This window comes from Antechinus flavipes, chromosome 2 (assembly GCF_016432865.1).
Source record: "Antechinus flavipes isolate AdamAnt ecotype Samford, QLD, Australia chromosome 2, AdamAnt_v2, whole genome shotgun sequence".
Lineage (NCBI taxonomy): Eukaryota > Metazoa > Chordata > Mammalia > Dasyuromorphia > Dasyuridae > Antechinus > Antechinus flavipes.
Window position 1 is genome coordinate 264,353,256 of NC_067399.1, and position 26,196 is coordinate 264,379,451.

Here is a 26,196-nt window from a genome sequence, read left to right on the forward strand (position 1 = left end):
CTGCACTGCCACTAACTGCGTCAGAGTCAAACTGATAGTAAATAAAAAGTATGCAAAGATCATATATGGAACTTTCTAGCACAGCTAAGAATTATGATGGCCTGAAAGTAACTTCTAGGATCACAGGATGTTAGAATGGAAAGGATCTTAAAAATCATTTAGTCAGTCAACCAATAAACATTTATTAAGCACCTACTATATGCCTGGCATTATGCAAAGTGCTGAGGATACAAAATAAAATAAATAAAATAAAGGTTAAAAGATAGTTCCTGCTGTTGAGGAACTCACAATCTAATGGAGGAGACAGCATATAAATAACTATGTACAAATAATAAATAGAGAGAATAAATTGGAAAAATTAGGGAAAATCATTCTTCAATAATTCCTTCTCAGTGATATTAAACTCTCTCTCATTGCTGAGAGAGCATGGTCTTTCTTCATATACATGGTCTTTCTGAATTTTCTCTCGAACATTATTAGTGCTGTTATTTCCAAATTACTTTAAAAAGCACACTTTTTATGTTAGTATGTATGCCAATGTTTTTCATCGGTAAAATCAATTGTCCATGAGGGTATCTGTAGTGTGCTTTCTAGAGCCTCCAAATTGGGGTGACAAAATATACCATCCAGACTAGCTCTCTGGAGGATCTCGGAACCAGCCTTATTAGAGGAATAAAGGAGGCAGGAGACTCAAGAGAATGGCCAAAGTTGGAGTGTTCTTATTTCAAGTCCTCTTAGACCTTGGTATGATTACATAATTACAGCACATTAAATATGTGCCAACTAGAGAGCCATTATATCATCAATCACACTGAGCAAGTGCTAACTATAAGCACCCTATTGTGAAAATGCCTCTTTATTGTAAGTATCCCATACTTCAAGTAGAGTACAGGTTGTCACCACCCTTGACTTCTCAGAAAGGCCAAGAGCCTTTAGGGGAGATGGAAAGCAGAACCAGACATTGTCAGCAGATTTTCTCTGGGCTGAAGGGTCTTATATCTTACCCAGAGTTCCCGCAATATCTGCAGCCCTCTACAGGGATCGATTCTTTCATCTTTATTTTTGTATTCCTACATTATTTAAGAATGAATTTAATAAAGAAATTATATTATTATTATATAATTCAAGTATATAAAAAATTGCTATATTGTACTTGGACCTAGAAGACAATAATTAAAAGCAAATGGGTAGAAGTTGAGGCAGATTGTATAGGAGCAGACAGAGGGCAGACAGAGGACTGAAGTTAGAAAGTTTAAATGTGGCTTTAGAAACTTCCTAACTTGGTGATCCTGGGAAGTCACTAAATTTCTATTTGCCTCATTTTCATCAATTGTAAAATGAAGATAATAAAGAATTTATCTCTCAGGAGTTTTGGAAAAATCAAAATGAAATATAATTATAAAGCACTTAGCACAATGACTAGCATATAGTTGTTGTTTGTCCTTCATTTTCCAAGAGGATCATGACATCAGGGAGGTGATGATGAGATCTTCAATGTTAGGTGTGGTTAGCAGAGGAATTGATAAAAATTAATTCCTTAGACAAACAGGAAGAAGGCTCTGATAATAGAGATCAGTTTAGTACCTTGGTCCCACCCTCTAAAGGTAATCCAGTTAAAAATACAGGTTATGTCAGGATCCTGAAACTAAATTTTCCCTATAAAACCTATTTGTGGGCCATCCCATGGCTGCTACCTTTCTTTGTGGTCAGCCCATCATGGCACTCTGCCTTGTGGAGTCTTTCTCCTTACCCTCCCCGACTCATGCCTAACTCCACTTCTTCCCTAACTCCACTATGCTTCCCAATCCTACTTCTCCTCCTTACAACTAATTCTTTTAGGGTGCTAAGTCCCTTTCAGGATTTAGCCTGCCAGCTAAGGGCATGCTCCAACTTCTGTGTTGTTCTCTTCTTTTGTATAGTATAATAGTTCTCTCTGTGAGCAGATTTCTTGGGGAGGTTTTCGGAGGCAGCCTTAGTTTCAGTTCAAAGTAATAATCACTTCAAACACAGCCAGGAGTTAAAATCCAGTCCTTTATTGTGTCCTTCAAAGTCTTGAGCTTCAGCACCTAGCTCCCTCCAAATGTCTCCAGCCCGCACAAAAGTGGAATATAGAATGAATCTGTCTCCGCCTCTGAGAGTGGGCTTCTGGGCTGCTTCTGGGCTGCTTCTGGGCTTCTGTGTCTGGCTCTGAGAGTTTCTTGCTTATATGCTGTACACTGAGTACACACCAATCATTATATCACTGGGAAACCATTATTTGCTGTAGGATTAAATCAATTCCAAACTAGATTTAAACATTGTCTCCTCAATTCCACTTAGTACCTTGTTTCAAGTTCTGGCCCACAACATCTCCTTGTAGGATCAGCTCAATCATACTGAACCATGCTAAATTAAGTAATTATTGTCTCTATCAATTCTAATGACTTAACACTTTGTAAGGATTTCAACAAACCTCAAAATCCTTTCTACTGGGTAATCCTTCCACTGAAGAATTTGTCTTTCATATGCTCCCCCACTCCTATTTCATATTTACCCTTCCAATATCTATTGTTTCCCTTCATTTTGTTTGTAACCTATTCCCTAAATAAACCTATCTTTTGCCAAAAGTATGGACATAGTGAATTCTTCTCATGACTGAACCCCAACTTTTGGTGTCTGCCATCATTTGGCAATACAACACCCCACATCACATCAATGCCATTACATTCAAGAGAACTGGATTTAAATGAGAAAGGGCTATGCAAAGTCACCAACTTTACATTCTCCTCCAGAGCAATCTGGGTTCAGTGGCAAGACATAGTCTGGAGATGGTCCAGATACAGTGAGAGAACTGGGACTTTTTGAGACAATATCTAATGTTTGACTATGGCCAATTAACAGATGAAGCAGAGCCTTGAACTCTTTTACTGATTCTCCGCCCCCCCCCCCCAAAAAAAAAAAAAAAAAAACAACCAAACAATAACAAATCTCAAACAAAACAAAAAACAATAACAAAAACCCAACTATCAATCTGGCAGGGAAAGGCCCCAGAGTTTCTAGTCAAAATAGAAACAACTGATATTTACATTCCCTCTGATCTAATCAGGGCTCCTACAATGACCAAGTGGGACTTGTTGGCCAAATCAATAGGAGGTAGAGTGAGTAGGGTTTAAGTTACAGTCCTTAAGAAAGAAATCTAGCCAATAAACCCCAAGATATCTTGAGGACTAGTATATAGTAGGAACTATATGGATGTTTATTTAATTCCCTTTCCTACAAAAAGCAAATTTTCTAACAATTCAAGACATCCCAATGTAGAATGGAGTGCCTCAGGACATAGAAGTTTCTCCCTTACTAGAAATCTTAACGCAAAGTTCAGATGTTAGCAATGTTGTAGAAAGGATCCTTGTTCAGGTATGGAATAGAGGATGTTTTCTAATATAGTTTCCAACTTAGAGATTTTGTGATTCACTAATTCAGAAAGCAGATGGCTACCTAATAAATAATTAATGTAAACTGTCCCTTGCCTAATTAGAGCAGTAACAAGATTCAGGGAGAAAGAGTAGGTTGATAAATATTGGTACACATCTACAGTTACAATTCCTATCTTTTAATCACACCAAGATAAGGGGTAAACATTATATATATTCAGTAAAGTAAGTAAAAGAACTTATGTGATATAGCAATGATTTTGAGGTCCCCTGATTTTAGGGGGACTTCTGTTCTAACAATAAGTCAGTAATCCTAAACCTTCTGGTCTTGGAGTCTGTCTCAGTGACTTCCCACACTCCCAATCTAAGAATAACAATCTCTGATTCTAAATAGACCACTCCTCAATACATTGCTGATTGTCAGATAGTTTCTGGCCTCAGAATAGTCCCAAGAACCAAACTCCTGAGACAATAGTGATAATCTATTGGGCAGTGAGAACCAAATTCCAGAGATCCTTGACTGGGGATGCCCACACTTGGAAATTCTTGCAATTTTTGGCAAAGTGCCTAGGGAAACTTTGTCACCTTTTCACTTTCTCTGGGATGTCAGAGAAGACAGAAGTGCTATAGGATGGCTTTTGGCAAAGATGGATCCTCTTTCATGCATGTCATTTTGTCTGTGTCTCTGTGCAGAATGTCTATATCATGTTTATTCTGTGAGATAGATTGTGTTACCTGGAAAGATTTAAAACACAAACAGCAAGGAAAAAACCTCTATGCTATAGTTAGAATGCTAGGAAAATTTTTAAAAAAGCCTAACTTTCTTTTCTATGACTTCAGCTCTGACCAACCTGGGAACTACACAAAAAGGTTAGCTAATTAAAATTAAAATAATATCTTAGATTCTCAAAATTTTGAAAGAAATGATTAAGAGATTTGACAATTAGTCATTTTAAGATTGCAAGAAAAATTCCTGAAATTCCTGAAAAATTCCTGAAACATTGAAAAAATTTCTGAAATTTCATTGAAAAAAATTCCTGAAACATTGAAGATAATTCCAGTCATTTACTCAATTCTGGAAGAAAATTGTAAAGGGCTGAAACTGTGAAAAGGTGTGCTTGAATCAAACAACCAAGCACTTACTTGATATAAGACTCTATTAGCATATGTTTGGAAAAATAGCCCTTCTCACTCTTTGGCGGCAGGACAAAGAGGAGAAAGGTGGAGATTTTGGACTCCAGAATCAAGAAGATTCTGGTAAAACTCCTGGCAGTTTATCTGCTTCTTTCACACCTCCTCCCAAAGACCAAGGACTTTTACTTATCCTGACTCTGGCTGATCCTGAGGTCTCTAGGGAGCTAGCTTGAACTTAACAGAAAAGAAAAAGGAAAAACAAACCAGGTGAATAGCAACTTTTTGCTAACCCTTCCTTGACTCCTATCTTGTCAGGAGTCTCCCTTCTGCTCCTTTGGGAAAGAATCCCAAAAGGTATTAAGGGACCCTCTCCATTCCACTCCCTGAAGGGTATCTCAGTTGTGGAGATTACTGAACAAGATTAATAAAGTGCAACTTACTCTGTTTGCTAACCTCTCTCATCTCAGATTAGATTAAAACTCAAATTCTGCCTCATCTATAGAAAGAGAGGAAGCAAAACCATGGGGACCCAGCACAACCTTACTCAAACACTTCCCCATCCAGCTTGGGGGAATGGGGATGGAGTTGGAGTCAGGTTCCATGGTTAGCATTCCCTGAGCCCTGGCACCTGAAACTAGCATCAAAGGGATATCCTGACACCAGTCATTCTAGCTTTCAACAGGCTCTGTCCCCATCCAGTTTCCTGATTTTCTTTTAATTTTAGCTGTATTGATTTTCTTTGTGCAAAAATTGCTTAATTTTACAAAATCAAAATTATCCATTTTACTTTCTGTGAAACTCAATATCTCATTGGGTTATTAACTCATCCCCTTTCTATATATCTGACAAGTAATTTCTTCTATGCTCCACTTACCTCTTTATTTCATGCTTTCCATTTAAACCATGTATTTATTTTGAGCCTATCTTACTTAGCATGTGGTATGAGAGGTTGATCCATGACAAGTTTTTGCAAGATGCCTTCCTACTTTTTTCAGAAGTTTTGTCAAAAAGCAAATTTGCTTCAGTACAAATAATCTGTTTCACCGATCAATCACTATATTTTTTTATGTAGTACCAAATTATTTTGATGATTATAACATTGAAATATAGTTCAAGATCTGATACTAAGACTCTCTCCTTTCCATTTTTTTTCATGGATTCTATTAATATTTTCCCCTTTTGTTCCTCCAGATTAATTTAATTAATTTTCTAACTATAATTATCTGAAAGTTTTATTGGTATGACACTGCAAAAGTAGATCAATTTAGGTAACATTGTGATTTGCAATTATTTGTTCAGCCTAGTTGTGAGCAATTAATTAATATTTCTCCAATTATTCAGTTCTGTCTTTATTTGGATGAAATGTTTTATAATTGTGTGCATATATTTCCCATATGTTCTTGGAAGACAGACTAGGAAACATTTCATACTAATTGCAGTTATTTGAATTGGATTTTCTTTTTCTCTTCTAATAGGATTTTGTTGGTAATATATAGAAATGTTGATGATTTGTTTGGTTTTATTTGTTCTGCAAGTTTGCTGAAGTTATTAATTGTTTCAATTAGATTTTTTTTAGTTGATCTCTAGGATTCTCTATGTAAACCATTATATCATCTACATTATTGTACAATAATATTTCATTCCATTACAATTTGTTCATCCATTTCATAAGTAATACCCTTTCCCCTTAGTTACATCTTTTGATTGCCCCACTCATTTATTCCTTCTTCAGGATCATGAAGTTTGTTTTGCTTCTGAGTATTCTCTCTCATAAACTAGCTTCCATTTTAATAACTGCTCTCTTTATCCCTGACTTTTCAACTGATGTATGACGTACTTTCATGTGATAATCTGTATATGTGTATGTGGGGAATATATGTGTGTGTATTTACATATATATGTGCAATGTATTCAACTCTTTTGCCAGTTCAACCTCTCAAATAATTTTGCCTTTTCAGGTTTCTCTTGACTCTTGTGTTTTCATTTCAAAGTTCCTATTTAGTTTTGGTCTTTTAATCAGGAATGCCTCAAATTCCTCTATTCCAATAAAAATTCATTTAGTTCCCTAAAAGATTGTACTCGGTGTTATAGAATAAGTTATTAACAGTTGTAAACCTATATATTTTACCTTTTATAAAATTATATTCCAAGATCTTGAGGTTAAGTAGATGGTATAGGAGGTAAAAGTTCTGGATTTGGAGTCAGGAAGACTTGAGTTCAAATACCATTTAACCTGTGTAAACCTAAACAAGTCATTTAACCCTCTCTTGGCTTCTAGGGCCTACCCCTTAAAATGGGGGTAATAATAGGATCTGCCAGATAGACTTTGTGTGAGACTCAAATGTGATGGTTTCCCCCCCTCATTTGAATTTGAAATGACAAGATTTTGAATGCTCCTAACTGCAGTTTCTTAGGTCCTGAACTTTTTTGGTGGCTTCTTGAAATATTCTTTTTCTTTGATGTGTAAGTTTTCAATTTTTCATTTCTGGGATTTTTCCTTCTGAAGTTTCTTTCAAGAGGAGATCAATGGATTCTTTCTGCACTTTGCTTTCTAGTTCTAATAGGTCAGATAGCTTTTATTTTTGAAACAGGATGCCCAGACTTTTTTAATCAAATTTTTAGGTAGTCTAATGATGCATCTATTGCCTCTCTTTGACTAGTTCTTCAGATCAATTGTTTTTTATACTTATATTTATTTAAATTTTATGTATATTTTCTTCTATTTCAATGTTTATTTTAATATTTCTTGTTATATCATGAAGTTCTTGACTTTTCTTTAATTATCCAAAAATTCAGAATATCTGCTAATTAGGTAAGAGTTTTTCCTTTTTGTTCTAGGCTATTTATTCTTTCAATTCTTATCTCCAGAGCTTTTATTTAAACTTATTTAGCTTTTGTTTCATTCCTTTTAGATATTTATATAATCCTTGTAAAAAACTCATGTTTTCTTCAGAACCTGCTTATAATTGTTATAGAGTTATTCTCTCATTCTAATTTGTATTACTGGCTATCTTTGGATGAATAATTCTTTTTAATGCTCACTACATAAAATTTGACTCATCTTTGTAGAACTTTAGTTCCTGAATTGGGATTTTATGCCACGGTAAGACTACTGAATTTTTGGATGGAATGATCATTCATGGTTGATTTTCTTCTGAGTAACCTGGATCCCAATACTGACCTCCAGTTTTTGTTAGTCCACGCTCCAGGATATCTCAAGTTTATTTTAATAAATCTTCAGAGCTTCATGTGGTATGTCAGGATAAAAGTAGAGATGCGGTAATGTGTTGCTCTGAATGCTGACATGTTATGATGGTCTATTCCACTTCCAATTGCACTCAATATCCCCAGTATGGGTTTCTGACTAATCTGAGGTTGTCTCATGGGATCCCTTACCTCTATCCACTGCATGATATGTAAGCTTTCAGGTTATACATGTTGCTGGCTATCTCTTGTACAAAGCTTTCTTTGATCCCTTAATTATCACTATAATAGTAACAATCTTCCTCTTCCAGAGCTCAACAAGTGGCACAGTAGATAGAATACTGAGCCTGAAATGAGTAAGATCTGAATTCAAATGTGGTCTCAGACACTTCTTATCTATGTAACCCTGGACAAAGTACTTAAATTTTGTTTGCCTCAGAGTCCTCAACTATAGAATGGGGATAATAATAGTACCTATCTCATAACATTTGTAAAATGCCTGGCATATAGAAGGCACTATATAAATGTTTATTCCTAATGCCATCCTCATCTAGAGAGAAGTATGAAAACTGAAAGTGATCAAAGCATATTATTTTCACCTTTTTTTGTTTTTTTTTTTGTTTGCTTTTTCTTTCTTGTTTTTTTCCCTTTTTGGTTTGATTTTTCTTGTATAACATGACAAATATGGAGATATGTTTAAAAAGATTGTATATGTTTAACCTATATGCAATTGCTTAATCTCCTGGAGAGGGTAACAGAAGGAGGGAGAAAAATTTAGAATACAAAATTTTATGAAAATGAATGTTGGAAATGAAAAATGAATGAATATTTATTTTTCTTTTTCCCCTTTGAACTTTGCAACTCTAATAATTAATTATAATAAACTACATTATGTAAGTATTTGTATAACTTCTTTTTAAGTGTGAATATTTTACTTTTTCTAATTATATGTAAAAAGTTTTTTATATTTTTTTAAAATTTTGAATTCCAAATTGATTCTCTCCTTTCTCCCTCCCTTCCCCTTCACTGAGAGGATGAGCAATTTGATATAGATTATACTTGTATAGTCATGCAAAAAATAATTCCATTTTAGTCATGTGAAAGAAAAAACAGACAAAAAAAGAAAGAAAAATAAAGAAAATTGAAAAAACTATGCTTTGATTTTCAATCAGACTTCCCCAATTCTTTCTGGAGGTGGAAAACTTTTTTCATAAGTCCTTTAGAATCATTTTGGATCATTGCATCGCTAAAAACAGCCAAGTCATTGACATTTATCATCATACAATATTGCTGTTACTGTATACAACATTAAATTGGTTCTGTTCATTTCACTTTTCATTAGTTCATGTAGTTTTTTCTGCAAAAATCCTATTTAAGGCTGATTTCAGAAAAGCCTAGAAACAGAACAGGAGAACACTGTACAACAAGATTATGTGATGACCAACTGTGATGGATTTGACTTTTTTCAACAATTCAAAACAATTCAAAACAACTCCAATAGACTTGAGATGGAAAGAACTATCCACATCTAGAGAGAGAACTATAGTTATCGAATGTGGATCACAACATTGTATTTTTACCTTTATGTTGGTGGTAGTGCTGTTTGTTTGCTTTTATTTTTCTTTCTTTCTCATTTTTTCCCCTTTTGATCTGATTTTTCTTGTGCAACATGATTCTTGTAAAACCTTATGTTCTAATTTTTCCTCTCTCCTTCCTCCCTTCACCTTCCCCTGGACAACAAGTAATCCAATCTAGGTTAAGCATATGCAATTCTTCTAAACATATTTCGACACACATCATGTTGCACAAGAAAAATCAGATCAAAAAAACTATCTTTGCACATGTTTTCCAAAATAAAAGGCTATTATTGTTTTTTTACAAAAGAACATCCTGCTCATCATTTTTAAAAAAAAATTAATTCTAGAGGTCTGTAAGTTTTCAGTTCTTCCAAAATGGTATGATCTAAGGAGAAGTGTGCTTACTACTACTGCTTCATGGTCTAGACTGAGTGCCTACAAATACTCTTTTCCACCTTGGAACTGCTTTGCTGCAGTTACTGGTTCTGATGGACTAGTGTTTCTCCTTACCTTGGTACTGTAATTTAGGATTGTAACCCAGATCTGTTTATGAGCAGTGCAATGTTGTCCTGCATCCAGTTTCAGCAAAAGGATTCCATAATCTCCTTCAGACCACTGGTCAGATCTCCTCATTGTCTGTATGGCAAGTTACAGAAGCTCTTGTTGCCATTTCACTTACCCCCTATTGCTCTCTCACAGGGCACTGCCTGTGCTGAACTGTGCTCCATTCTCACTCTTGACAGATAATTCCTTCTGACTTTTGAAGTTATCTTGGACCAGAACATTGTTTCACTCCATCATTATCTAGGTTCTGTTGCTCCAGAATTTCTTTTGGGGGATCATTTTAAAGTTGTTTGAAAGAGAACTGGGAAGAGCTCATTCTCCATCATTTTGGCTCTGTCCCTTTTGTATAATAATTTGACAATAGACTATGACCTCTATGAATGAAAGTAATGTTATCACAGCTAATCCTTGTATCATGCTTAGCACATAGCTCTGTGCATAAAAGGCACTTAAATATTTGTCATTTATGTGAAGAAATGAGATAAGTAAAGTAGTTGCTATTAGTTCCACTTAACATATGAAGAAATGAAGCATAGAAAAGTGAAATGATTTTCTTAAGGTTACAGAGCCAGTTAGTGGTAGAACAAGCACTTAAACCTAGGTCTCTAATCCCACATCCACCACTCTCTCATTATCCCACATTACTTCCCCATCTACAGGTTTGAAGATGCTAAAGTACACTGATGTACTTTAATGTACTGTAATGATGTACATTAATGGATGGCTTCTGGATCTCTAAAGTTCCAACAGAATATTGTTTCTTTACCTCAGAATATTTCAGTTTTAATTGTATATATATCCTTACCCATATAATTTCAAATTTCACCATGATTTAGCAACAGTGGTTTCCATGGGAAAGGGGGAAAATAACATTCAGAGAGCCAACTAGTGCTTGACATCTATAGACCTAAATATCCTGATACTGAACTACAAAATTATATCAATAACAATTTAAGACTTAAATCACAGAGAGTCTTAGGAGTCTTTACAAGGAAAAAGCATTAAAAAAGATACCCCCAATGCACGTTCACACGTTAGGCTAAGGCAGTATGGTAGAAATAATTCTTTACACATATTGCATGTTAAGTCAAAAAGCTGTCAAAACTATTGGCCTGATATGATGATCTCATACTAATTTCTACCATGTAGAGTTCCAATACAGCTACTACAATGACACTATGATAACCTAGCTCTTGGCTTATGCTTCTGTGTTACTTGAGTGTATATCAATTATTTGCATTATAATTAACAGGAAGGAAGGAACATGTTGGTATGCAGAGAAAAATGATTCTAAAAATCTAAGCCTCTTGTCTATTTAAGATTTATTGTATTTGGGAAAGAAATTTGAGATCACACAGATTATTTTCTTTTGTTTGCCAAACAATGTTGCAGGTATTTAAGGACACAACTTATATAATTTCTAAGGATGCTGTGTATCATCTAAATAATACTACACAGAGATGGTCATTTCCCTTTTTCCCAAAGATGCATTTGTGATTTATAGCATTAAAGGCTGATGGAAGATAGAAAATGTAGACCTATAAGCACAAATTAACTTCAACTCCTTTAGAGGGACACAATCGTTTGACATGATCCTTACTTCAACTGTGCATCCTAGATCTTAAAAATGACATGACACTTGATCTGTAAGTATCATTCTGATCATCAATTCTTGTTTTAATCTCCCTTGTAATGCTTATTATCCTACACATATATATGAGTGAGTTGTAGGAGAGTAGCTAAATAGCACAGAATATGCTATAGTCAACAGTTTGTCTTTGTGACTTGGGAAGCAGAAATCTTCTAAGTTGAAAGAACTGCTGGAAATCATCTGATCTAATTACTTGATTTCAGGTAAAAAAGATAATATCAGGATTTACAGATGTCATAAATAAGATCCAGGGAGTCTAGTAGTTTATCTTGATAGTCTGAATAACTAGTCAGTGGTAAATTTACTAGTGTTATAGATTAGCATCTAGGAAATCTCTTAACTCTCTACAACTGTAAGGAGATCTCATTCATTGTTGGACTACATTTGTATACTAACAAGCTAGTTTTATAATGAGTTCTATTCTACTAATTTTTTTTAATGTCTTTCTATATGTATATTAGTATTGCCTTTCCATCAACAAGCACTTAGATTTAAAAAGTGCTGAATCTATGTACTTGGCCTTTTTGATATCTACAGCTTTATTAAAGATTTGATAATTATAATAACAATTGATATAAAACAGTTTAAGTTTTGCCAAACATTTTATATTGTTTGTGTGAAGCTCAAAATTGTCTTATGAAGTATTTGGTATGGATACTATTATCTTAATTTTATATGTGAGACATTTGAGGCTTAAAGACTCTTGGCGAGAGTCACAGTTAAACAGAAAGTAGTAGGATTTAAATCCCATACTTCCTAACTCTATCTCCATAACTTTCTATGTACCACACTGATGTAAACACCTTAGATATGGAGAAGAAGTTAGGAACCATGATTTCAAATAAAGCTTGACAGTTTTTTTTTTTTTGGTTTTGCTGTTTATTAATCTCATTTGACAGTTTATGAAACTAATAAAGAATCCTGCCAACTTATCTTTCTGTGGAACCAAGAGACAATTCTTAGACAGTATTCTGAACCCTTGGAAGAAAGGTACTATATCTTTAATTGTTGTTCGTTGTTCTTTCCATACCTACCTTATGATTGCGGCCATGCTTATCCAGAAGAGAAATGATGGACTTTATGTGTCCCTCTGATATCAAATTTAAGGCTTCTGGGCTTTCAATCAAGATGCAGTGTAATACCTCCAAAATACCTAGATAAAAGTTATAAAAATCATTTGGACATTTAATAGCCTGTAGTTCTTAATAAAATTTAGAAAGCAAAGAATGAAAATAGAGTTTTGAGGGAAAATAAATATCATTAATTTATTACATCTACTTAATGTCTCAAGATGGAGGATGAAATTATCTATGATAGATTCTAAATCTCCTGGTTGGTAAACCAGTCTGTAAATAGGTAAGTGTAATTAATCATGTAAAAATAATTATCAATGCCTTAAAACATGAAAAGGCAACTGGAAAATATAATTTTAATTTGTTTAAACTAAGAAAATCCTTGATTAAAAGTTGAGGAACAGTTTATTATAAGTACCACAAGATACTGAAGTCATAAAGATTATCTCTTTTAGAAAGAATCTGGACTGCGACATTTTGTCATCTTCCTAGTAAATGACAACTAGGTTGAATTACCTCAAAAATTCTCACAAGCTCTAAATTTACTGAAAACAGAAACTATCTTCTCTTCCCCCATACATACTTTTTTGGGGGGGTGCTTTGGGTATTTAAGATTGTTCCTTGAATTAAGCATAAGTTGTTTAATTAAAATGATCTTATACTTTCTGATTATAATCTCCTACTCAAAATCCTTTGGAGATAAATTACTAAGAGTCTTAGTTCCTCAATATCTCATCCATTTTTGGGTTTCTTAAGATTCATTTTTATTGTATCAATTACCTACTGGATATCCTATAGTCATATTAAACTGCATATGTCCAAAATCCATCTCATGATTTTCCCCCTAAAATTCTCTCTTTTTTCCAACTTGCCTGTGACTTAGAATACCGCCATTTCCAAGTCACTAAATGTCAACCTAAACTTCTCACTGACACTCACTATACATACTCAATACGTTATCAAGTTCTGTCCTTTCTCTTCTCTGGCACAGCTGCCAATCTAGTTCAAGATCTTATCTCATATTTGGACTATTTGCAATAGTCTGTTCCATGGTGGTCTGCCTGCCACAAATCTCTTCGCTTACCAATTAATCCTATACTTAGCTAGTATTGATCTTCCTAAAGTGAAGTCTGATCACACCCAGACTCAATAAGTTTCAGTGGTTCCCTATATCCTTTTAAGACCAACTGCAAAACTCTCTGTTTGGTTTTTAAAATCCTCAGATTTTACCAATTTTTTTTACCTAATATTCTTCCATGTGAAGAGGCCTCCTTGCTATTGTTTGCATACAATACTCCTTGTCACTCTTAACATTTTTCCTGGTTCCTTTCCCCATGATTAGAGTTCTTGCTCATATCTCTGTCTCTTGGCTTTTGCTGCTCTCTTTAGGTATTAGTTAAAATTCTACCTTGTACAAGAAACCTTTCCATATTTCCCTGAATGCTAGTCCCTTCCCTGTAATATAATTTCCAATTTATCTTTGTGTATATTATATATACAAAATTGTTTACAGGTTGGTTTCCCTTCTCTCCTGCCACCAATAGAATATAAACTTCTTGAGAACAGGTACTCTCTTTGTCTTATTTTATATCTCCAGAATTTAGTGCAATGTCTGGCACATAGTAAACATTTAACAAATGCTTTAATTAAAATTTAACAAATTTGGGGGGGAGGGGGGAGAATGGAGTCAAGATGGCTGAAAGGATACATGCTTCTTTCTGAGCTTTCCTGCTTCCCTCACACTATTTATGAAATTCAGCCTCTGAATTAGTGCTGGACTGTCAGAACTCATGAATATTGGGAGTATAACACATTACCAACAGAAGATATTTCGAAGACAGACAGGAAAAGTCTGTTTTGGTCCTTCGTGGGCACAGGAGGAAGCCAGGTGTAGGCACAGGCAGGCAGGGAAGGAGAGCAGGAGGCCAGCATATGCTGAGCAGATGGGGGTGGGGGGGGTGAGGGGGGTGGTATCAGTGGGCAGAGAATCTAAGTGGAGGACTCTACCACAGTGTTGACTACTCCACCCTGGCAGCAAGCCAGTAGATTAGGAGAGAAATTATAAAACCTTCAACATAAATGCAGAGAGTAAAGAGTGTATCCCAAAGTTCCAGAGTCTCATGGGACCTGGCCACGCCCACCCAGCATCGGGAGTGACTCAGCATGATCCCAGAGCAGCTGCTGTTGCTCCACTGCCACTTCCTGGTACCTGGTGAGGAAGCTTGGAAAGCCTTCATTGCCCCCAAAGCAGACACATCCTTTAAAAAAAATGAGTAAAAGGCAAAGCAGGCTCTAACTATAGACACCTTCCATTGTGAAAGAGAGCACATTTCCAACCCTGAGGAGACTAAAAGCAGAATGTCTCCATATGAAGCCCCAAAGGGAGATATAACCTGGTCCCCACTATGTAAGGCTCTCCTAGAAGAAATTAAAAAGGATCTTAAAGGAGATTTAGAAGAAGAATGGGGAAAGGAAAGTAAAAGTCTGACAAAAGCTTGGAAAATAATATAACTCATTAAAAGAAAGATTTGATAAAATGGAAAAATAAAACAACTCCCTGAAATGTGAAATGAAAAAGGTAAAGAACTCCCAGGAAAACAGAATTTGTGAATTGGAAAAAGAAATTAACTTCTTAAAAAAATTGGTGAAATGGAAAAAAATTTCCATAGAACAAAACAACTCATTTAAAAACTCAATTGGACAAATACAAAAAGAAATTTGAAAAGTAAATGAAGAAAATGATTAATTAAAAATCAGAACTGACCAAATAGAAATGAATGACTTGAGGAGACAGCAAGAATCAGTCAAGCAAAACCAAAAAAAGAAAAAACAGAAAAAAATATTAAATACCTACTTGGGAAAACAACAAACCTGGAAAATAGATCTAGGAAAGATAATCTAAGGATTATTGGGTTCCCTGAAAATCATGCTTAAAAAAAAAAAAAAAAGAGCCTAGACACTAATTTTCAGGAAATCATCAAAGAGAACTGCTCAGATGTCATAGAATCAGAAGGTAAAATAGTCACTGAAAGAGACACCAAAATTAAAACCCCAAGAAATATTATAGCTAAATTTCAGAATTATTGGACCAAGGGAAAAATATTACAAGCAACTAGGAAAAAAACAACTCAAATACTAAGGATTACTTAGGATTTAGCAGCACATTAAAGGATCGAAGCTTATATTCTGAAAGGTAAAGGAACTTGGAATGCAGCCAAGAATAAATTACCCAGCTAAACTGATCATTTTCTTCCAGAGAAGAAGATGGACACTCAAAGAAACAACTGGATTCCATTTATTTCTGATGAAAAAAACCAGAGCTAAACAAAAATTTGACCTCCAAATATAGGACTCAAGAGAAGCAAAAAAAGGTAAAAAGAACTCTTGAGAACTGTATTTCTGTTATGGGCATACACACAGAGTACATGTATAATTTGATTTTAATGTTACATAAAAAAAAAACCTAGAGGCAGAAAGGAGATTGTACCAAAAAAGGGGGAAAATGGAGTAAAAAGAGGGAAACTACATCTCACAAAGAGGCAAAGGAAACTTATTATTTCTGAGGGAAAGAAGGGAAGGGGAGGAGCATTGTGTGAATCTTACTCTCATCAGATTTGGCTTAAAGAGACAATATTAGACATATTTGGTTTACAAAGAAACTTCTCCTACCTCATTGAAAAGTGGGAGGGAAAAAGCGAAAAGGGAAAGAATAGCCTAAATAGAAGGGAATACAGAAATAGTAGGGGAAAGGTTTAAAAAAGAGGGGGACTCTAAAAGGGAGGGAGGGCTTATGAGGCAAGTGGTGCCCATAAATTTAATACTGGGGAGGGGGGTAATGGGGAAAGGAAAGAGAAAAGTATAATCTGGGGATAATAAGATGGCAGGAAATGCAGAATTAGTAGTTTTAAGCATAAATGTGAATGCCATGAACTCTCCCATAAAGTGGAGATTGATGGCAGACTGGATTAAAAGCCAGAATCCTACAATATGTTGTTTACAGGAAACACACTTGAAGCAGGGCAATACATATAGAGTAAAGGTAAAAGGCTGGAGGAGAATCTATTAAGTTTCTGGTGAAGTACAAAAAAGCAGGGTAGCCATCTTGATCTCAGATCAAGCAAAAGCAAAACTTGATCTAATTAAAAGAGATAAGGAAGGAAACTATATCTTGCTAAAGGGTAGCATAGATAATGAAGCAATATCAATACTAAACATATAAACACCAAGTAGTCTAAATTCCAAAAGGAGACGTTAAGAGATATACAAGAAGAAATAGACAGCAAAACTATAATAGTGGAAAATCTCAATCTTGCACTCTTAGAAGTAGATAAATCAAACCACAAAATAAATAAGAAAGAAGTTAAAGATGTAAATAGAATACTAGAAAAGTTAGGTATGATAGATCTTTGGAGAAAACTGAATGGAGACAGAAAGAAGTATATTTTCTTCTCAGCAGTTCATAGAACCTATACAAAAATTGACCATATATTAAGACATAAAGACTTCAAAATCAAATGCAGAAAGGCAGAAATAGTAAATACATCCTTTTCAGATTACAATGCAATAAAAACTACATTCAACAAAAAGTCAGGAGAAAATAAACTAAAAATTAATCTCATCCTAAAGAATGAATGGGTGAAACAGCAAATCATTGGCACAATTAATAATTTCACCCAAAAGAATGACAATAATGAGATGACATATCAACATTTGTGGGATGCAGCCAAAGCGGTAATAAGGGGAAATTTTATATTTCTAGAGGCTTACTTGCATAAAATAGAGAAAGAGAAAGATCAATGAATTAGGTTTGCAACTAAAAAAGCCAGAAAAAGAGCAAATTAAAAACCCCAAACATTAAACTTGAAATTCCAAAAATAAAAGGAGAAATTAATAAAATTGAAAGTAAAAAAAAAAACAAAACACTACTGAATTAATAAATAAAACTAAGAGTTAGTTTTATGAAAAAACCTTTGGTAAATTTGATTAGAAAAAGGAATGAGAAAAATCAAATTGTTAGTCTTAAAAATGAAAAGAGAAAACTTTCCACTAATGAAAAGGAAATTAGAGCAATAATTAGGAGTTACTTTGCCCAATTTTATGCCAATAGATTTGATAACCTAAATGAAATGGATGAATACTTTCAAAAATATAGGTTGCCTAGATTAACAGAGAAGGAAGTAAATTGCTTAAACAGTTACATTTTAGAAAAAGAAATAGAACATGCTATTAACCAACTCTCTAAGAAAAAATCACCAGGACTAGATGGATTTACATGTGAATTCTACCAAATGTTTAAAGAACAATTAATTCTAATGCTATATAAACTATTTGAAAAAAAAAAATAGGGAATGAAGGAGTCCTTCCAAATTTCTTTTGACACAGACATGGTACTGATACCTAAACCAGGTAGGTTGAAAACAGAGAAAGAAATCTCTCTAATCTAACCAATCTCCCTAATGAATATTGATGTGTTAGGATATGTTAAGGGCTTTCCTTCTGAGAATTGCCATGTGTGCCATGTTAGCTGGTGAGGTGGACCCAGGAGGTAAAAAGGGGTTTGGCCTCTGAGACAGGAGGATTTGTATTACAGGTGTTTCCTTGAGAAGGCGAGGGGTGTGTCCTTTTGCTAGATCTTTTCTTAGGATGCAGCACTCACTCCAGGTGTCTTCCTTCTGCGGATTCAGTACTTCACAGTGCTAAATGGGTTAGGCACAGTGTAATCCCACAGGAGAGTAAATATAAATGGCCAGCTTTGCCATAGGTGAAGAAGGATGTGGAAAGAAGTAGAGAGAGGTAGAGATGTAGAGGGATTCAGGGATGAGAGAGAGAAAGAGAGAAAAAGAGAGAGAGAGAGACAGACAGACATACAGACAGACATACATTTGCTCTTGCTTCCTGCTAACCCCTGCTGAGATTACTAATAAAGAAAGGCTGTTTGGCACCTTAACATCGTTTTGTCTTCATGTCTATCTGGGGAAGATTGGTATACATGGCCCTGGCAATCAGTAGCCTTGGAGTGGGAGGTTATATTGATGTAAAAATCTTAAATAAAATATTAGCCAAAAGATTACAGAAAATCATCCCCAGGGTAATACACCATGACCAAGTAGGATTTATACCAGGAATGCAAGGCTAATTCAATATTGTTATAGGCTAGAACTCTGTTCTTGAAACAAGGTGCTAACTCAGTGGAATTGATAATTTTATCTAGTTTAGCATGGTGATTAATAGTTCTCTAGTTCAGTACATATAGTTAATATAATTCTACAAGATTCACACCTAAGATAATCTAATTATAATAGAGCATATAAACTGGGACAAACTCAGCCATGATGGGATTCAGAGACTGATTCACTCCATCTCACACCACCATGATAGCTGGCCTCCTGCATTTCTCCACTGAGACCAAAGCCTGTCTGAAGGCCACAAGGAAGCTAGCTGGGCCCCAGGCAAGGAAACTAGATTGTGAAAGAGATAATAAAGGATTTGGAGTTTAACACCTGGCTATTCTTGTGATGATTAATCTGCTGAAACATGGCTGATCCAAAGACCTCCAGAAAACCAACCAGAACATTTTTATACATCACTAACAAAATCCAACAGCAAGAGATATAAAGAGAAATTCCATTTAAAATAAAGATAAAATATTTGGGAATCTATCTTCCATAGGAAAGTCAGGAACTATATGACCAAAATTACAAAACAGTTTCCACACAAATAAAGTCAAATCTAAAGAACTGGAAAAATATGAAGGTTGAGTGGATATAATAAAGATGACAATACTACTTAATCTATTTATTTAGTGCTATACCAATCAAACTCCCAAGAAACTATTTTACTGACCTAGAAAAAAATAACAACAAAATTCATCTGGAAGAACAAAAGGTCAAGAATTTCAAGGGAACTAATGAAAAAAAAAATAATGAAGATGGTCTAGCTGTACCAGATTTAAAACTATATTATAAAGCAGCTGTCATCAAAACCATTTGGTACTGGCTAAGAAATAGATTAGTGGATCAGTCGAATAGGTTAGATTCACAGGAAAAATAGTCTAAAACTATAGCAATCTAGTTAAGAACTATAGCAATGTGGGTATGACAAACACAAAAGACCCCAGCTTTTTTTTGTTTTGAAAAAAAAACTGCTGGGAAAATTGGAACCTAGTATTTAAAAATACTAGGCATTGTAGAAAGTAGGCATTGATAGACTCAACACCATACCCGAAGATAAGGTTAAAATGGGTTCATGATCTAGACGTAAAGAATAAGATTATAAATAAATTAAAAGAACATAGGATAGTTTACCTCTCAGACCTATGGAGAAGGAAGGAATTTGTGACCATAGAAGAGCTAGAGATCATTAGTGATCACAAAATAGACAATTTTGATTATATTGTTAAAAAGTTTTTGTACAAATAAAACTAATGCAGACAAGATTAGAAGGGAACCAATAAACTGGGAAAACATTTTTACAGTCAAAGGTTCTGATAAATGCCTCATTTCCAAAATATATAGAGAACTGACTCAAATTTAGAAGAAATCAAGCCATTCTCCAATTGATAAATGGTCAAAGGATGTGAATAGACAATTTTCAGATGAAGAAATTGAAACTATTTCTAGTCATATGAAAAGGTGCTCCAAATCATTATTGATCAGGGAAATGCAAATTAAGACAACTCTGAGATACCACTACAAACCTTTCAGATTGGTTAAGATGACAGGAAAAGATAATGACGTATGTTGCAGGGGATGTGGGAAAACTGGGACACTGATAAATTGTTGGTAGAATTGTGAACAAATCCAACCATTCTGGAGAGCAGTTTGGAATTATGCTCAAAAAATTATCAAACTGTACATACCCCTTGATCCAGCAGTGTTACTACTGGGCTTATATCCCAAAGAGATCTTAAAAAGGGAAAGGGACCCACATGTGCAAAAATGTTTGTGGCAGCCCTTTTTGTAGTGGCAAGGAACTGGAAACTGAATGGATGCCCATCAATTGAAGAATGGTTGGGTAAATTGTGGTATATGAATGTTATGGAATATTATTGTTCTGTAAGAAATGACCAGCAGGATGAATACAGAGAGGCTTGGAGAGACTTACATGAACTGATGCTAAATGAAATTAGCATAACCAGGAGATCATTATATACTTCAACAACAATACTATATGATGATGAATTCTGATGGATGTGGCTCTCTTCAACAATGAGATGATTCAAACAAGTTCCAATTGTTCAGTAATGAAGAGAATCAGCTACATCCAGAGGGAGAACTATGGGAAACGAATATGGACCACAACAAAGCATTTTTACTTTCTATTATTGTTTGCTTGAATTTTTGTTTTCCTTCTCAGGTTTTTTTGCTTTCTTTCTAGATCCAATTTTTCTTATGCAGCAAGATAACTGCATAAATATATATATAATATTGTATTCAACATACTTTAACATATTTAACATGTATTGGATTACCTGCCATCTAGGGGAGTGGAAAGGGGAGAAGAGGAGAAAAGTTGGAACAGAAGGTTTTGCAAGGGTCAATGTTGAAAAAAGTACCCAGGCATATGTGTAAAGAAAAAGCTATAATAATAAAAAAAGTTAAATTAAAAAAATTAAAATTTTAAAATTTCAAACATTTGAAAAATATTTGGACATGACACAGAGCCAGGCAGAAGATATGGAAAGGCACAAGAAAAAGAAAAGACTTAGTACATAAGAGGATGATCCCACAGATATAACTGCTAAAATATCAGTTTCATATTAATGATGAAATGAGGAAGAAGAAAGCCTTTCCAGCTCCCAAAGAAGGTATCAGTATCTATCATATAGCCTCTCACATTCATTACTTAAAATTTAGAGACCAACAGTATGAGCTTTCACTACTGATGATCTGTACTGCATTCACAAATAAGGTTTGTGGCTATAATGATAAAGATATTTTAGGAAATAAATTAGGATGATTTATTTTTTCTTTTTGATTAAAGTTGTCTTATAGCACTGTTTGAACAGAAAAAACAAAAAGACCTTCACAGTAGTAGGAACCAATGGAAGAGGATTTCTAGAACTAATAAAAGAGTGAAAGCAATTAATATAAGGATATACTAGAAAAGAAATATACAAACATGCACACAAAAGAGTATGGATACTATTATAAAAAACTGAGTTGTAGTTTTAAGAAAGAAGGAAGGTGCCAGGAAAGTTTTTTTTTTTTTTTTTTTTACAAGCAAAGCAAAGTTTATTATACAGTTCTCTCGAGATTGGGGGTTCCACCCATTGAGCAGACAATCAAAGGGAGGAAGCACCGTAGGGGGAAGGAGACCAGGAAAGTTGTAAAGAATCAGTACAACCATTTCTCCTCCTCCAACTATTCAAAGATCAAGGAAGCCAGTTGATGAACAAGAAATTCGAGAAGAAAAAACTAAAACAAATAATTGTTCTTTTTTTTTTTTTTTCCCAAATGAGGTAAGCACAAGGAGATAGCCACAGATGTGTAAGCCAGGGTCAATCATTAGGGAACCTGAGATCAGACCTACAGTTGTTTAAGAAGAAAGAACAAAAAGAGCAGTGAATTGGCAATTATTCCACCATAATTCTGGATCAGAACCTCATATCCAGTGAAGACTAATATTGGGACTTTCAGTTGAATGACAAGACCCAGTACTAAGAGTAGGTTAGAGTTCAATTGGTTGCTTTAATCAAAGAGCAGGATATTAAGTTCAGTTCACAGATTGAAGCCGAGGACTGGAGCTGAATAACCATGTCAGGGAATGTGGACCCAACTTGTACTAATAGCTCTATTGCTTGGATATAGGAGCAAGATAGATTCAGCTCACAGATCTGGGCTAGGGTTTGAAGATGAGAGATCAGGGCAAGAACTCTGTAGAGTGATAAGACTATATTCCTGTTACTTTCACTCAGGGGCAAGTTCATGGTGTTAGCCCACAGACATGAAGTAGAGCTTATAAGTAAGTAGCTAGATCAGGGTATAAAGAAAAGGGGGTTAATTTACAACTCTGTTGCTCTCAACCTGAAAAGCCATCTGTTCAGCTGACAAAGGCTAGGTCAACAACTGTCTACAAGTTCTCTGATCAGGTGGAAGCTTAGAGTTATTCTTTCTAGTCTCAGATTGGAAATGGGAAACTACAAATCTCAGAGCAGGAAGGCATAGTAGATATTGTGCCTTATTTTGGACTGCTTACAATCTGTTTAAAGTTTGCAGTTCTCAGGCCACTCCATGATATCCTTAAAAAAGAAAGCATTCTCTGAAGTCTCCATATTCCTTCCAAAGATACACAAAATCTATCCCTGTCACAAAATCCAAATTCAAGATATAAGGCTAGAAAAGAATGAATAAATGAAGAAAAAAGGTCATTCATGATCAAATATTATTATGGAACAAGGGATGCCAAAGATAAAAACCAAGAAGAAAACTCCACAAATTTTATAAGACCCAAAGTGAAACACAACTTGGTCACAAGGTTAATTAAAATTCCTGGAAGAAATGAAGCAAGAGTTTAAAAAATGATATTAAGATATATAGATTCTAGATGAAAGGAAAGTAACAGCTTGGCACAAAGAGGTACAAAATCTAACAACATAACAGATTCTGGATCAAACAAAAATTGTTAATGTAATGAGAAGCAAAAACCAAAATACTATTTTTTAAAATAGAAGAAAATGTGTAGACTCTCAAAATATTTAACCTGGAAAAGAGATTGGCAGTGGGGGAAACAGAGAGAACAAAAAATCTAAAAATCATTGGTCTACCTGAAATAAAGCCTATGTACACATTTTAAGAAATTCTGAATGAAAATTGCCCAGATATATTAGTACTAGAGGGCAAAATGAAATTAGGAAAAATCACCTCATAACATACTGAAAAAAAAAAAACTCAAATGAAAACTCTCAGGACATTGTAACAAATCTAGAGCTTCAAAATGAAGTTATAAGAATAGATTACAAAAGATATAAAGTAATTGAAAAAGATTAACAGATATGGATAATTATTATTTACATCCTAATATCTAACTGTCCCTTAATATATCAAAAATAATGGAGAAAATTAAATTAGAGGACTTAAGAATGGTTTTATTATGCTTTAAATTTTTTAAAAGAAGAGAGGAAAAGTATAGGGGAATATGTATTTGCTTTCTTACAATTCCTCCAACATTTATCATTTTTCTTCTTTGTCAAACTGATGGGTGTGAGATAGAACTTCAGAGTCGTTAATTTGGATTTTTTTAGTTATTAGTGACTTAGAGCATTTTCTTATGGTATTATTGATACCTTTAGGTTTTTTCCCACCTCTGAACACTGCTTGTTCTTATCTCTTGACCTTTTACCAAATGGGGAAGGGTCTTATTCTTATAAATTGTTTCAGTTCCTTTTATATGTGAGAAATGAGACCTTTATCAGAAAACATTGTTGCATTATATTTTCCCCAAATTATCTATTTGCTTCCTTTCATTCTGGCTATATTGGTTTTCTGTGACTGATTTTCTCATTCCTTTGTTCTGATCATGAACTCTTTCTCCATCTATAGATCTGAATGTCAAGTTCTTTATTGGTTCTCTAATTTGTTTATAATACAACCCTTCATGTCTACCATTTATTTGGAGTTTATGCTGGTATGTGGTATCAGATTTTTGTCCTTACCTAGTATTTTTTTTTTCAGGCTACTTTGTAGTTTTCCCAGTAACTTTTATCAAATAGTATATTTTAACAGAGGGTCATTGGGTTTATCAAACACTAAGCTATTATATTTCCTTTTGGATATTGTATACCTACTCTATTTCACTGATTGTTATATTTCTTAACTATATCAAATAATTTTGATCATTATTTTTTTGTAGTTTGAGACTTGATACTGCTACACTCCTTGCCTTATCTCTTTTTTATTATTTCCCTTGAGATTCTTGACCTTTTTGTACCTCCAAAGGAATTTTTAAATTATATTTTCAATATCTAAAAAATTATCCCTTAGTAAGTGAATTGGTATGGCACCAAATAAGCAAATTACTTTAGATAATATTATCATTTTTATTATATTTTTCAGCTTACCATGATCAAGTTAATATTTTTCCAATTATTTAGATCTCTTTTTGAGCAAGGAGTGATTTCTCATATTCATATTTGTATGTGTGTTTTGGTAGATTAAAAACCTAACTATTTTATATCCTGTTGGAAGGTATTTTGCTGTATTTAACATTTCTAGCATTTTGTCAAATAGTAATGGTGATAACAGAAATATTATTCTTGCCCCTAATTTTATTGAAAAGGTCTCAAATTAAAGGCTGGCTTTTGGATGTAGATAAATAACTATGTAGGGAAAGATATATTTAATCTTATTTTTTAAAGTAGTTTTGTTTTTAGACAAATATGGGTATTGTGTCTTCTCAAAAGCATTTTCTGCATCAATTGGGATAATTATATGATTTTCGCTGCTCTTATATCTAATATAGACTATTATATTAGCATTTACTAATATTGAGTCAACCCTGCATTTTAACTTCAAACTGGCCATAGTTTAAAATGAGGCCACAACATAGTACTTGCATCTAGAGGCCATGGTGATGTTGTGGGGATGATGCGGACTAACTCCATGTACTCTACTCACAACTCCTACAGTAACAAAAGATATATGATAAATATAGTATTCTATGTTGATGTCTGAAATTTGCTTGGGGAAGTAGACATTAAGGAAGGGTTACAGCTTATGAGTAATTGTAAAGTGGTATTTTTTTGGATTCTCTTACTATTTCTTATGGAAAAAACTCTTGCAGAAGCAAATACAAAATTCACATTAAGCTGAAAATGTTCCCTAAGATATCAATTATTAATTGTGTTGGAACAAATTGGCTTTTTTTGGGAAACATGTATTACAGCAAAATTGACTGCTTTGGAATTCTTTCTTTCTGGCTGTATGCAGTATTTTTTTTTTCAATTTTACATAAGCTCTTAATTTTAGCAATGATTTTGAGACTTTTCTTTTGGGGATTTCTCTCAAGAGGTGACCAGTAATTTCTATTTTTACTTTGTCCTCTAATTATAAAATAATAATGTTTAGGCTCTGGTTTTAGACATAGCATTAATTTTTTTCTCCCTGATCTGTTTTGTACATCATTTGTTTTTGCTATAAAATATCTTAATTTCATAGTTTTTTTCAATCTCTTTTCTTTCTTTGTATATTGCAATGTTGACTAATGGAGTCATTAACGTCTATTTATTTCATTCTAATTTTCAAGGAATCTGCCATTTTGGTAAATGTTTGTACCACTTATGATAAGCTGTATATTCTCTTTTCAAATTATCCTTCATTTCTCTCACTTTTAGTTCTTTCTTCTGGTGCTCTCATCTCATTTATAAAATCATTTAAATTCCTTTTTTAAAAGTTTTGCTTTAGTTCTACCAGGAATTCCATTTGACTTCATGCCCATGTCAAAACTGTATTTTTATTTGTTTTGCTTGAGGACATATTGAAGTTATACCCCTCTAGATTTTTATTTAAGCATACTTGTCATCACAACAGTTTTTTTATGTTGGGGTTATTTCTATTGTGGTATACTCATGCTTCCATCCACAGTTC

The 26,196-nt window shown here is 34.1% G+C and overlaps 1 protein-coding gene across 1 annotated transcript in view; it reads right to left on the reverse strand.

Moving 5' to 3' along the window:
* RYR3 (ryanodine receptor 3) overlaps positions 1-26,196 on the reverse strand; it is a 438,620-nt gene that overhangs the window by 394,950 nt on the left and 17,474 nt on the right. Inside the window, exon 6 of the mRNA XM_051973649.1 lies at positions 12,575-12,693. Coding sequence (XP_051829609.1) covers positions 12,575-12,693 — 119 coding nt within the window. The remainder of the gene's footprint in view (positions 1-12,574; positions 12,694-26,196) is intronic.